The sequence below is a fragment of the Danio rerio genome, chromosome 3, assembly GCF_052040795.2.
Source record: "Danio rerio strain M-AB ecotype USA chromosome 3, GRCz13ab, whole genome shotgun sequence".
NCBI classification, from domain to species: Eukaryota; Metazoa; Chordata; class Actinopteri; order Cypriniformes; family Danionidae; genus Danio; species Danio rerio.
The window spans coordinates 13,903,821-13,918,120 of record NC_141023.1 but is presented as its reverse complement, the minus strand read 5'-3'; the positions used below and the strand labels follow the sequence as shown (position 1 = coordinate 13,918,120).

At 33.8% G+C, this 14,300-nt stretch overlaps 1 protein-coding gene across 3 annotated transcripts in view; it reads right to left on the bottom strand.

Moving 5' to 3' along the window:
* znf653 (zinc finger protein 653) overlaps positions 1-14,300 on the bottom strand; it is a 32,597-nt gene that overhangs the window by 11,752 nt on the left and 6,545 nt on the right. For all 3 annotated transcript variants that reach the window (XR_015480500.1, XR_015480501.1, XM_087244085.1), the window contains exons 2-6: positions 14,208-14,248; positions 11,915-12,244; positions 9,083-9,564; positions 6,741-6,906; positions 6,403-6,478 (exon numbers count right to left, since the gene is read on the bottom strand). Coding sequence is in view for 1 of the 3 variants with exons in the window: in XM_087244085.1 (XP_087100211.1) it covers positions 6,403-6,478; positions 6,741-6,906; positions 9,083-9,564; positions 11,915-12,244; positions 14,208-14,248 (1,095 nt within the window). In the remaining 2 variants the exon portion in view is untranslated. The remainder of the gene's footprint in view (positions 1-6,402; positions 6,479-6,740; positions 6,907-9,082; positions 9,565-11,914; positions 12,245-14,207; positions 14,249-14,300) is intronic.

Below are 14,300 nucleotides of genomic sequence, written 5' to 3'. Positions count from 1 at the left end.
GCCCCCATACTGAATGTAACCCCAAACCATGATATTCCCTCACCAAACTTGATTGATTTGTGTCAGAATCTTGGGTCCATACAGGTCTTCTGCAGTATTTGTGGTAATTGGGATACAGTTGATAAATGATTCAGCAGAAAAATCTACCTTCTGCCACTTTTCCAAATGATCAACTAGAATTAAGTTATTCTTTGTTGCTCTTAAAACTGGGATCGACGACAAGACTTTTGTCAGGTAGTCTATTGTTATGAATGTGTAATGAAATGTGTATATTTTATTAAAGTATGAAGCTGATTGGTTAGTTCTAGTCATATGACTCATAGTGAACTTGCGGCATTCTAAAAAGTTGAGATTTCAACTACGTGCGCCTGGAAAACACTAATTTTATAACTCTATTTTGCTACATGCCTTCATTGGAAATAAAGTCGTGCGCACAAGAAAATGTGACCCCGTTGACCTCCATAGTAGGAATAAAGAAATACTATAGATTTCAATGGATGTTTTTTTTTCTTCGTTCATCATTCCATCAACTCTTCAATTTATCTTCCTTCACGTTCATCAGAGGAAAGAAGCTCATACAGGTTTGAAACAAGTGAAGGATGAGTAAATAATGACAGAAAGTTTTAGTTTTAAAGGTAGGTGGTACGGTGGCTCAGTGGTTAGCACTGTCACCTCACAGCAAGGTCACCGGTTCGAGTCTTGGCTGGGCCAGTTGGCGTTTCTGTGTGGAGTTTGCATGTTCTATCTGTGTTTTCCACCAGATGCTCCGGTTTCCCCCACAGTCCAAAGACATGTAGTATTGGTGAATTGAATAAACTAAATTGGCCATGGTGTATGTTTGTGAATATGAGAGTTTATGGGTGGTTTCTTAGTACTGAGTTCGCCACATAGAGATCGCCACAGCGGAATGAACCGCCAACTATTCCAGCATATGTTTTACACTGAGGATTCACTAGGTGCATCCTCTGTGTAAAACATATGCTGGAATAGTTGGCGGTTCATTCCGCTGTGGCGATCTCTAAATTTCAAGCCGAAGCAAAATGAATGAATGAATATCTCTTTTAAAAAGGGGAAATAAGAATAAGATCACAATCACAGTTCTGCGGATGACTGAATTTACAAACATGGAAGCAGAAGCTCATTTCTATAATTATGATCAAACCAACCTGATAAAAGCTGCGCAAATGAACAGTAATGTGCCTGGTAAAGCTGTGTGTTTAAATAGCATCATGTTCTGACTTGTGTTGTCACGACTCCAAAACGATCACTTATGACGCAATGCAGATGCTGAATTCTACCACATTACACAAAATAAAAACAAAGCAGAAGTGATTTATTAAAAGATGTCTTAACATACACTGTGAAACCCCAAAAGTTAAGGTAAGTCAAACCATTTAAGCAAACCGATTGCAACAAACCATTTAAGTTCAAAAACTAATCCTAATAAGTATTGTGAACTTAATCCATTTGAGTAAATGAAGCAATTTGAGCACATTAAAAGCCAATAAATGAAGAGAACTCAAACCAACTGAGTACTGTAAAACCCAATAAGTTAGGTCAACTCAAACCGTTTGAGGAAACAGATTGTTACAAACCATTTGAGTTAAACTAATCTATATGAGTACTGTGAACTTACTCCATTTAAGTTGAAGCAATGAGGTATTTAGTTAACTCATTACCTTCAACACTGAGTTCAAAACTCTTTTCACATGAGCATAATTAACCTTTAGTAAATCGAGTTAACTACACTTATTCAATTTGATCGTTGACTGTTGGGTTTTACAGTGTATAACTTATTTTGTCATAACAGATAACTTATATAATTTGCTTTATTTCTTCCACTGACACATGCTAATAAATCACATCCCAGAGTTTCGCCATCATAAGGTGTTATCTAATAACAGGAAAATCTGGTATGTTCTCTAAGACATAACGATAACGGTTAAGGCGGGTACACTCTCAGTACTCTTAATTCGAAGAATTTGAGTTGATACACTACTGATAAATCACTGATTTTTATTTGTTTGGCCTATTTTACAGTATGTGAACTTAATGTGAACTTAAGTGCTATAGACCATTTCAGTGTGGTGATGTCATCAGCCCATGAACATTTCCTGCATGTTATCAAACTATTTCTTAACTGTAACAAGAGGCAATTTAGTCATAGCTTAATGTTAAAACAGCAATCATAACATTATTTATTAATATGTGGCTCTTTTTGGATTCTCAGAAGCTCTAGAAATGTTAAAATGTAAATCAGGAAATTCGGTAGGACTGTTGTTTTTGTTTACATCCATCAAAATGGTCTACAAAACATAGCAATTATATGGATTAAAGTTAAAAAAGAGGTAGTTGAAAAGGATTAAAACACTAATCATGTTATCATTTACTTACACTCTACTTTTTCCAAACCTGTTTGGGAGTTATTGCCTTTGTAGAACACAAATGTTTTAAAGAATTATGGAAACTGGTAGCCATTAAATTTTACCGTACACTGTAAAAAGTGATTATATACTTAAAGCAAGTAAAACCGTTGCCTTAAAAGTGACAATTTGAGATTACTTTAAAAAGTGAGTAACCCCATTGTAAGTACTGTTAGAACTGTTAAGTTTAACCTAACTTTTAAAATCATGCATTTAGTTAATTTACTTATTGTGATGCAATGGTTTTACTTCACTTATTTAAGTCAGCTAAATATATAAATAAATATAAATAATTACAAACATTTTAAAAACATGTCTTTGTGTTCAACAATAAAAGCATTTTAAAGTATCTAGATTTCTATCACCCTGTCTTAATACACAATAAAAAATGAAAATAAAATAAATAAATAACTTGGGGTTATGGCTATGCACGCACGCACGCACACACACACACAAATAAATAAATTAATAAATTTGATTAATTATAATAATATAAAAAATAAAATAAAATTACAAAAAATCTAAATAAATAAATAATAAAATAATCAAATAATAATAACAAAAAATAATATTAAAATAATAATAATAATTAGAATAATAATAAAAATAAAATAAAACAAAACAAAAAACAAACATAATAAAGCAAAACATTAATATAAATAATAAAAAGTAATCAAATAATAATTATAATAAATAAATAATAAAAATAATAATAAAATAAAAAAATATAAAATAAAATGAAAGCAAAAAATATATAAAATAAAAACAAAAAACAAAAATAAATAAAGTAAAATAAATAATAATAATAATAATAAATAAATAAATAAAAATAAATTAATTAATAATAATAATAATAATAATAATAATAAAAAATGTAAAAATTTAAAATAAATTAAATAATAAAACAAAACAATAAATAACAATAATAATAATAATTATATATATATATATATATATATATATATATATATATATATATATATATATATATATATATATATATATATATATATATATATATATGAAATAAAATAATAAAATAATTAAAAGAATTAAATTAAAATACTAAAACTAAAAAATCTAGATAGGTAAATAATAAAAAAGTAATTAAATAATAATACTAATAATAATAAATAAATAAATAAATTAATTAATTAATTAATAAATAAATAAATAAATAAATAAATAAATAAATAAATAAATAAATAAATAAATAAATAAATAAATAATTTAAAAAAATAATATTTGAAACGAGTGATGGAAGATTTTACGCTGCTTTTTGGACTATAATGGGAATAATAAGGGAAATAATGGGAAACAGTGTTACCAGAGTGGGCGGTTTTGAATTCGATTGTGTGGGTAAAAAAAATGACAGGCGGGTTGTGAAAATTTGGGTGGTTTTGCAACGGCGCACCCCCCAGTTCCAGATCTCTTATCCCCTCGAGCCAAGGTGAAGATGCTGGACTTTAGCGCTGTGTACGGGTGTAGTAATGAGCAAACAAACAAAACAAAGCACAAAGACAGAACATTTCATGGGTAAGATTTAGTTCTTTTGTATGTTACAAACTTTTGTGCTAAACAAGTCACGTTATTGATGATAATACAGTCTCTTACTGCATACACCGTAAGGCAAAGTAACGCCAACTTGTACTAAATTCTCGGCTTATGCTAGTTTTGTTGACTAAAATCAGCAAACAATGAAAAAGCCACAGTCCTCCACTGCACCTTGGTCCCACATTCATTTTAAAGGAGCGCTACCCTGTACTAAAATGGCGACTCTATTGACGCATTCCTTCAAATAGGCAACAGCATGGTAGGCGACATCTAATGTAAATATCCATACAGTTAGCCACTCAAACAACTTGATTTTCTTTTTTTGCTTGTTTGTTTGTTTTTGAAGGCCAGAGTATTTATTTCACATTATGATGGAAACCTGGCTAGGGTGATTACACCTGACAATGAGCAAATGACCAATTTTGAGTGAACAATCACAGGGAGTGTGGTTTCAAACTCAGTTCCTGGAAGGCCACAGCCCAGCTGAGTTTAGATAATCGAGTCATTCTGGCTTATTTGAATACTACAAGGTATGTGTTGAAACTGGAATGTTCCATGAACTGAGAGAGTTTGACATCGCTTGCTTTAAGGGTGGGTTCGGGGTTAGTAGCTAGTTATTACACATTTATTAAAGCTACTATAAGTGTCACCAAATTCTTGAGATTTCTGAAACAACGATCTGCATTTATTTGATTAAAAATGTAATAAAAACAGCTTTGTGAATTATTTTGAACAATTTAAATGAACTGTATTTTGAATATCTAGTAGAGGGTCTCTCAACAGATTTTTAAACATAATAGTTTTAAAAATAATTCCTATTACCAAATAAATCCTATTTTGACAGTACATACAATTTGACTAGGTATTAAGCAAGTATTACTGGTATACTAGTATTCAGCGAAAAGTGCAAATTAAAGGCTTACCGAGCTTAATTAGGCTAACTACCAAGTTCAAGCCTGTCTAACTAGCCAGTAGAAAAAAATATAAATATTTTGAAGTTGGATAATAATATTGACCTCAATAACTTAGGGTTATGGTTATGTACACACACACACACACACACACACACACACACACACACACACACACACACACACACACACACACACACACACACACACACACACACACACACACACACACACACACATAAATAAATTTATTTATTTATTTGATTATTAAATAATTACAACATTATAAAAAAATAATAATAAAATAAAACAAAAAGGTATAATAAGAAAAAAATCGAAATAAAAAAATAATAAAACAAATAAAATAATAATAATAATAATAAATAAAACAAAAAATAAAATAAAACAAAAAGGAATAATAACACAAGAAATATAAATAAATAATAAAATAATCAAATAATAATAATAATAATAATAATAAAAAGAATAATACAAAAAATAAAATAATAACAGTAATAAAGAATAATAAAATTAATAAAATAAAAAATAACAAAATAATAAAACAAAAAACAACAACAACAATAATATTAATAATAATTCAATAAAATAATAAAAAATATAAAATATAAAATAAAAGTAAAATAAAAATTATAATAATAATAAAAAATTTAATAAAATTATAATTGAAATAAAATAAAAAACTAATAATAATAATAAAATAATAAAACAAAAATATATAAATAAAATAATAATAAATAAAACAAAAACTAATATTAAAAAATATATATAAATAAATTAATAAATTATTAAACAAAAACAATAATAATAATAACAAAATAATAAAACAAAAAACATAATACAAAATAAAATAATAATAATAATAATAAAATTAAATAATAAAACTAAACAAAAAAATAAAAATAATAAAAACATTAACAAAGAATAATAAAAGTAATAATGAAATAATAAATCAACAAAATGTAAAAAACTTAAATACAAATAAATTAATGAATAAATTAAATGAATATATACACAAATATACAGTTGAAGTCAGAAATTATATTGAACAGAAAAAAGAAATTTTCACAGTATGTGTGATAATATTTTTTCTTCTGAAGAAAGTCTTATTTGTTTTATTTCGGCTAGAATAAAAGCAGTTTTTAATTTTTAAAATGCCATTTTAAGGACAAAATTATTAGCCCCTTAAAGCTATATTTTTTCTCGATAGTCTACAGAACAAAACATCATTATACAATAACTTGCCTAATTACCCTAACCTTTAATTTTGTAACGTTATAAAATGTCTTTACTTTTGAAAAAACTAACTGTATTGACCCCTCTCTTTTGTGAGTGGAAAAAAATAGCTATATATATATATATATATATATATATATATATATATATATATATATATATATATATATATATATATATATATATATAAAAAATCCCAATAACGCAGACACATGATGTTTAATATGTGGTTGTGTCTACCGTGCCAAGATGTGACTGACCTACTGAGGGATCGCTGGAGCTCCTTCGCACAGTGCGTTTCTTCACTGGGCTCCAACAAATGCTTGTCACCCAGATCTGAAAGCATTAAACATCAACAGAGCCTCTTAAAACATTACCAGTTCAAAATCCCCAAAATAGCTTACTTTACTGGCATTGGTTAAACTGACACCAAACTCATAAGGAAGTAGTTGAAAGTGGTTAAAAAGTCTCCAGACACACACACACACACACACACACACACACACACACACACACACACACACACACACACACACACACACCTAACAGTACACAATGAGTCATGTTGGAGAGCTGAAATACAGGATCTCAGTCAAACCTGTGCTAGCGTTGGGACGTGACGCAGCTCCAGACGGGCACATCTGATTATAGGACATGTCCCCAATCAGAGTACATGTGACCTCCTCGACGTCAGCGGCGCCCACATTCAGCTGAATGCCTTCAGACGTCAGAGCCTCGTAACTGGGGCCTGTAATTATGATCAGCTGGGAGAAGAATGGAAAACAGAAACAATGGACAATAGGTGATGTCATTCATGGTTAGGATTAAACGAAGAGCGGTTACACTTTACAATAAAGTTCCATATTAAATGGTTCGGTCATCACACGCATGAAAAAATATTTTCAAATTTAAATTCATTTGAAGTAAATACTATAGTGTTTTTGAATAATACTATAGTAAAGTAACTAATAATTTATGATAATGTTGTCGATGCTGTGGTAATACAAGAACTAGAGTAATATAAACAGAACATTTTGGGTATGTAACTATAGGGTATGTTACATTACAATGCACAACCGTTTACTGTGGTAAAAATGAAAGAATACAACAGCATTTATTACAGATAATCAATTCACTATAGTTGATGCTGTGGCAATCATTAAAGTGTTGTAAACATCTATTTATACAGTAATTTATACAATAAACTACAATACACATTTACCGGCCACTTTATTAGGTACACCTGTCTAACTGCTCTTTAACGCATATTTCTAATCAGCCAATCACATGGCAGCAACTCAACACATTTAGGCATGTAGACATGGTCAAGACGATGATGATTTAAGTGACTTTGAAAGTATTTCGGAAACTGCTGATCTACTGGGATTTTCACGCACAACCATCCCTAGGCTTTACAGAGAATGGTCAGAAAATGAGAAAATATCCAGTGAGCGGCAGTTCTGTGGGCGCAAATCCCTTGTTGATGCCAAAGGTCAGAGGAGAATGGCCAGACTGGTTCCAGCTGATAGAAAGGCAACAGCAACTCAAATAAGCACTCGTTACAACCGAGGTCTGCAGAAGAGCATCTCTGAACCACAACACGTCCAACCTTAAGGCGGATGAGCTACAGCAGCAGAAGACCACACTGGGTGCCACTCCTGTCAGCTAATAACAGGAAACTGAGGCTACAATTCACACAGGCTCACCAAAATTGGACAACAGAAGATTGGAAAAACGTTGCCTGGTCTGATGTGTCTCAATTTCTGCTGCGGCATTCGGATGGTAGGGTCAGAATGTGCCGTCAACAGCATGAAAGCACAGATCCATCCTGCCTTGAATCAATAGTTTAGGCTGGTGGCGGTGTAATGATGGGGGGGGGTATTTTCTTGGCACACTTTGGGCCCAATTAGTACCAATTGAGCAACACCACAGCCTACCCGAGTATTGTTGCTGACCATGTCCATCCCATTATGACCACAGTGTACCCATCTTCTGATGGCTACTTCCAGCAGGATAATGCGTCATGTCATAAAGCGTGAATCATCTCAGACTGGTTTCTTGAACATGAAAATGAGTTCACTGTACTCAAGTGGCCTCCACAGTCACCAGATCTCAATCCAATAGAGAACATTTGGGATGTGGTGGAACGGGAGATTTGCATCATGGATGTGCAGCCGACAAATCTGCAGCAACTGCGTGATGCTGTCATGTCAATATGGATTTTCCAGTACCTTGTTGAATCCATGCCACGAATGATTAAAGCAGTTCTGAGAGCAAAAGGGGGTCCAACCCGGTTCTAATAAGGTGTACCTAATAAAGTGGCTGGTGAGTGTATACACAGTACAGTATAATACACGTTTCTACACAGTTCAAAAACACTATAGTATTTACTATGAAATGACTACAGTATATTTTCATGTGTGCATTTATTAACCTTTAATCACTTCACCTTTAATCACTTCACAAGTTTGCATGTATGGTGGAAACCAGTAACCACTGGCATCCACAGTATTTTTTATTCTAGTTATTGGTTTCCAACATTCTTCAAAATATCTTTCTTTGTGTTGCACATGAAACAAAGACACTGATAAAGGTCACCACTTGAGGGCGAGAAACTATTTTTTCATTCATTCATTTTCATTTGGTTTAGTCTCTTTATTTATCAGGAGTCGCCACAGTGGAATGAACCGCCAACTTATCCAGCATATGCTTTACACAGCAGATGCCCTTCCAGCTGTAACCCAGTACTAGAAAACATCTATACACACTCATTCAGACACAAACACTATGGCCAATTTAGCTTATTTAGCGGAGGAAACCCACGCGAACACGGAGAACATGCAAACTCCACACAGAAATGCCAACTGACCCAATTGTAATTAATATTTTAAACAAAATAATTGCTTTTCCTGTTATGGTGCAGCCATACTTTCAGCATACCTGAGATCCCTCCAGTGTGGAGCGCTGGTCCTGCAGCTCACATCCACCCATGACCGTCTGCAGATCCTGACCCTCAAACAGCTCGTTCTGTGCTGGGGCGGCCTCTAGCGATGGGACGACCTCTCTGGATGAACGCTTTCCATCATCCCTCTCCTTTCGGTCTGTCAAGGGCGCAGCGACCACCACACATTCATAACTCTGCGTCAGCCCAGCTCCTCCACCTTCCGTCTTCTCTAAAGTCCTCGAACAGTCCATCTGCTGCTTTGCAGGATCGTTCCCTCCTGAGGTTCTCTCACTGGACTCAGCCTGGGATTCTGGGACCATGAGCGCCTCCATCTCCCACACAGGAGACGCTCCAGATGCAGGAGGACTGTGGGCCGCAGGGGATCCTGGGAGGTCATTGAGGGACGTGCAGGACATCTGATGCCCCATGTGGGACGCTGGGTCATCATCGTCTTCTTCTTCCAGTTCATTGCCTGCATCTGAAAGAGATTCATAGTTTCATCCCGCTCTATTTCGCACTGGTTAATTGCATCTTTGTGTATTTTTAAATTTACACAAATACAATTGAGGTCAAAATTATTAAGTTTGACAACTTTATTAATCCCGCAAGGGGTAATTCAATTAGGCAGTAGTATCATGAAACAACAAACACAAAGAGACAAATCACTTCCAGCATGCTTCATAATAACTTTATAAATAATACTAAAACTAAAACATAAGGACCCATATATTAAACCTTTAAAACTTGCTAAAATGTATGGTTGTAAAACCTTTTTTGCCTGTGGTGAATTTATATCTGTTAGAAGCAGGGCCGGAGCAAGCTGAACTGCTGCTCTGGGCAAAGGACAATCACGCCGCCCTCAAACTAAAATTCAAAACGAAAGTTACCAGTTAGCAAAGTGAGGAAGGGGAGAAGCGGGGGGGGTGGGGGGTTGGGGCTGTCGCGGATGAAATTGAAGACCGGGGGTTGGGTTGTGGTCGCGGACCCGCCCTCTCTATTCTCCCGCCAAGGCGCGGGTATAACTGCTGAGGACGTGGGTGGTGAGAGAGATGTCGCGCATGCTGCCCTCTCTATTCTGCCGCCCTAGGCAGCCGCCTAGGTCGCCTCTATGGACGCGCCGGCCCTGGTTAGAAGAGCATTTAATGCTTATAAATCTTCTTCCAGAGGACAATAGTACAAAAAAGGCTTGAGAGGATGGGAATCATCTCCTATTACACTTTGAGTTTTCCTAATCATTTGCTGTTCTTGTACAGTCACAGTGCATCCAGAAAGTATTCATAGCACTTCAATTTTTTCCAATTTGTTTTGTTACAGCCTTATTACAAAAAGGATTAAATTAATTTATTTCCTTAAAATTCTACACACAATACCCCATAATGACAATGTGAAAAAAAGAGGTTTTGAAAATGTTGCAAATTTATCAAGAATAAAAAACCTGAAAAATCCCATGTACACAGGCTTTGCCGTGAAGCTCTAAATTGAACTCGGGTACATTCTGTTTCCACTGATCATTCTTGAGATGTTTCAGCAGCTTAATTGGAGTTCACCTGTGGTCAATTCAGCTGATTGGACTTGATTTAAAAGGGCATACACCTGTCTATATAAGGTGCCAGGGTTGACAGTGCATGTCAAAGCACAAACTAAGCATGTAGGCAAAGGAATTGTCTGTAGACATCAGAGACAGGATTGTCTCAAGGCACAAGTCTAAAGAAGGTTACCAGACAGATTTTTTGGTGCTCTAAAAGTTCCAATGAGCACAGTGGCCTCCATCATCCGTTAGTGGAAGATGTTTGGAACCACCAGGACTCTTCCTAGAGCTGGCCGGCCATCTAAGCTGAGTGATCGGGGAGAAGGGCCTTAGTCATTGAGGTGATCAATAACCTGATGGTCACTCTGTCTGAGCTCCAGTGTTCTTCTCTGGACAACCATCTGTGCAACAATCCACCAATCAGGCCTGTATGGTAGAGTGGCCAGACACTCCCCTCATAGAATTTGCCGAAAGGCAGCTGAAGGACTCTCAGACCATAAGAAACAAAATTCTCTGCTCTGATAAGACAAAATTTTAACTCTTTGGAGTGAAAGCCATGCATTACATTTCGAAAAGCAGGCACCACCCATTCGAGCCCAGACGTAAGTCCTATTGAACATCTCTGGAGAGATCAGAAAATGGCTGTACATAGTCGCTTCCCATCCAAGGATGTAAAAAAAAAAAAAAAAAAAAAAAAAATATATATATATATATATATATATATATATATATATATATTTTTTTTTTTTTTTTTTTTGAAAAGAAGAGATTTTATTTTAATTTAGTAATTTAATAATATAATATTTAATAATATTATTTATAATTTATATTTCATTCTAATTGTATCAATAAAAAATGCATTTTATAGTGTAACATTGCTTATAAACAGGACTGTGAAAAGTCCTATACAAATAAACAAACTGATAAAATAAATAATATATTTAATATTTTTTCTGTCACTAGTGTCTATAAGCCATGATCAAAGAACACATGCGAATGTGTTATGCCTGTAATTCAATGTTATCCTATAATCTCAAAGGGTAAGCATTCTAGCAACAAAAGTATTAAATAAATGTTTGTTTGTCTCACATTTGACTATTTCATGGCAACATTAATAGACGAAAACACATTACATAATAAAACAACAACAACAACAAGATCATAATTCATTAAGAAATTATACAAAAAAACATTTTACATTAAAAACATTAGATATGACCTTCAACTCAATCTATGGTAAATAAAATTAACTATTCCCAGTAATACATGAAAAAACATCCTGAAGGTAATATTCCCATACCCTGCAGGTCTCGATGGTTTTGTATCCTCCTCTTCCTCTTGTTGTTGTTTCTCTCATTGATAACGGTTGTCTTCTTCCTCTCTGTAACACTTTCCTCCTCCTCTTCTTTTTCCACAGCACTGTCCTCCACATCTGACTCTGACTCTCCCCCTGCAGGCCAGGGTAGGTACTGCACAAAGGAGTGACCAGCTGCACACTGCCATAAAGCAGACGTGGACAAACCCACAGTGGGCTCTACTGCCCGCAGCTCTGGCTCGTTAGGACACGACTGACAGTGACTCTGATACCAGCTCACCACATTCTCCAAACTAGTGGCAGACACTTTTTTCCCTGCGGAAACAACAGACAGATAAACACCAATGTCAAATACAGTCAGACTTTTAAATAGCAAACATGCATTATAATGATCAACAAGACATGTGGTAGCATTAAGGTCTGCACGATACTGGGAAACAAAATGTGGCAATGTTGAGAAGTATTGCAATAAGGATATTTCTTATGATATAACATTTCTTATAACATCAATAATTTAAGTAATAACATTTAAACAAACAGGGAAAGATATTCTCACATCTAATTAATTCTAATTCTGACTTTAAAAAGCTGTGTCAAGTTGCAAACATTTAGTCTTTAAAACATAGAGTGAGTGAAAACCTCAGCAGATATTCTCACTGGCTTTTGGCATATTCCTCTCTCATCATTTGTGTTTATTTTCAGCTGTGTTGGCCTTTGTATCTCTCCAGCCAATAGCAGAACAGCAACTATTGTAGAGGTGGGGATAAATATCGTACGGTCCCCTCTGATTAGTTGAATTTAGATTAAAAAACAAAGCATAAAATAAATGTCATTTATCACACATTTCGGCGATATGTATATCGCATGTCCTATTATAGCAAGAACGATAATTTTGTGATTATATTGCACAGCCCTTGTAGTATTATTTATGGTCACGGCACACTTGACATCATAACAGTCAAAATAAATGTCTAATAAATAAAAAACTTTATAATATCAAAATTGCACATGGTATTTTTTATTGAATATGTAAAGACATGATTTATATTTACATTTACATTTAGTCATTTAGCAGACGCTTTTATCCAAAGCGACTTACAAATGAGGACAAGGAAGCAACTTACACAACTATAAGAGCAACGAATATAGTTGAGCAATGAATAAGTGCTATAGGCAAGTTTCAGGTCTGTAAAGTCTAAGAAGGAAAGTATTAGTAATTTATTTTATTTATTTATTTTTTTTGGGGTACAGTTAGTGTGATATCCAGAGAGGCAATTGCAGATTAGGAAGTGTAGTGGAGACTAAATAGTTGAGTTTTTAGTCGTTTCTTGAAAATAGCGAGAACTCTGCTGTTCTGATGCAGTTAGGGAGTTCATTCCACCAACTGGGCAGATTGAGCGTGAGCGTGAGCGAAAGTGATTTCTTTCCTCTTTGGGATGGAACCACGAGGCGACGTTCATTCACAAAACGCAAGTTTCTGGAGGGCACATAGATCTGCAGAAGTGAGAGCAGATAAGGAGCAAGGCCAGAAGTCACTTTGTAGAAAAACATCAGAGCTTTGAATTTGATGCGAGCAGCAACTGGCAGCCAGTGCAAACGGACTAGCAGCGGAATATTTCATATAAAAGCTATTAAAATAAAAGTTATTTCAAATAAAAGATATTCATTTCGACTTTCTATTCAATGAATCCTGCAAAAAAACTGCATAGTTGCCTGAGAAATAATAGCAGTACAGCTGTTTTCAACTTTAATAATAACAATAAGAAGAAGAAGAAGAAGAAGAAGAAGAAAAAGAAGAAGAAGAAGAAGAAATGTTTCTTGAGCAGCAAAATAATCATATTATTTTTTTTCTGAAGGATTATGTGAGATTAAAGATTTAGATTGTATAAATATTTATTTATTTATTTTTATTAATTGTTAACAAAACATTCAGGCTAAAAAAACTATATAATGAAACATCAATTCAAATACCCCCACCCCCCTCCCCTGCGGTCTCTTGAAATTGGGGTATCCAATGAATAGAAATTAACATAAACACAAAAACAGAATACAGTATCAAATATCAAAATTTCTTTCTTTTTTTTTAATAAACAGTTATTTTAAATTGTAGTAACAGTTCACAATATTACTGGTTTTACTGTATTTGGTCAAATAAATATATATATATATACCTTTTTAAACATAAAAAACGTAATACTACCAAGCTTAATCTTCAATACTTTATATTGACAAACATACTTTTGAATAAATGATAGGTTAATGCACAAATATAGCTCACCTTTTCTGTGAGTGCTGTACTGTTCATGAAGAGGTTTCCTCCTGTACACAACAACAACATGCAACATATTACACCATTCGTCAAAAGGGAATC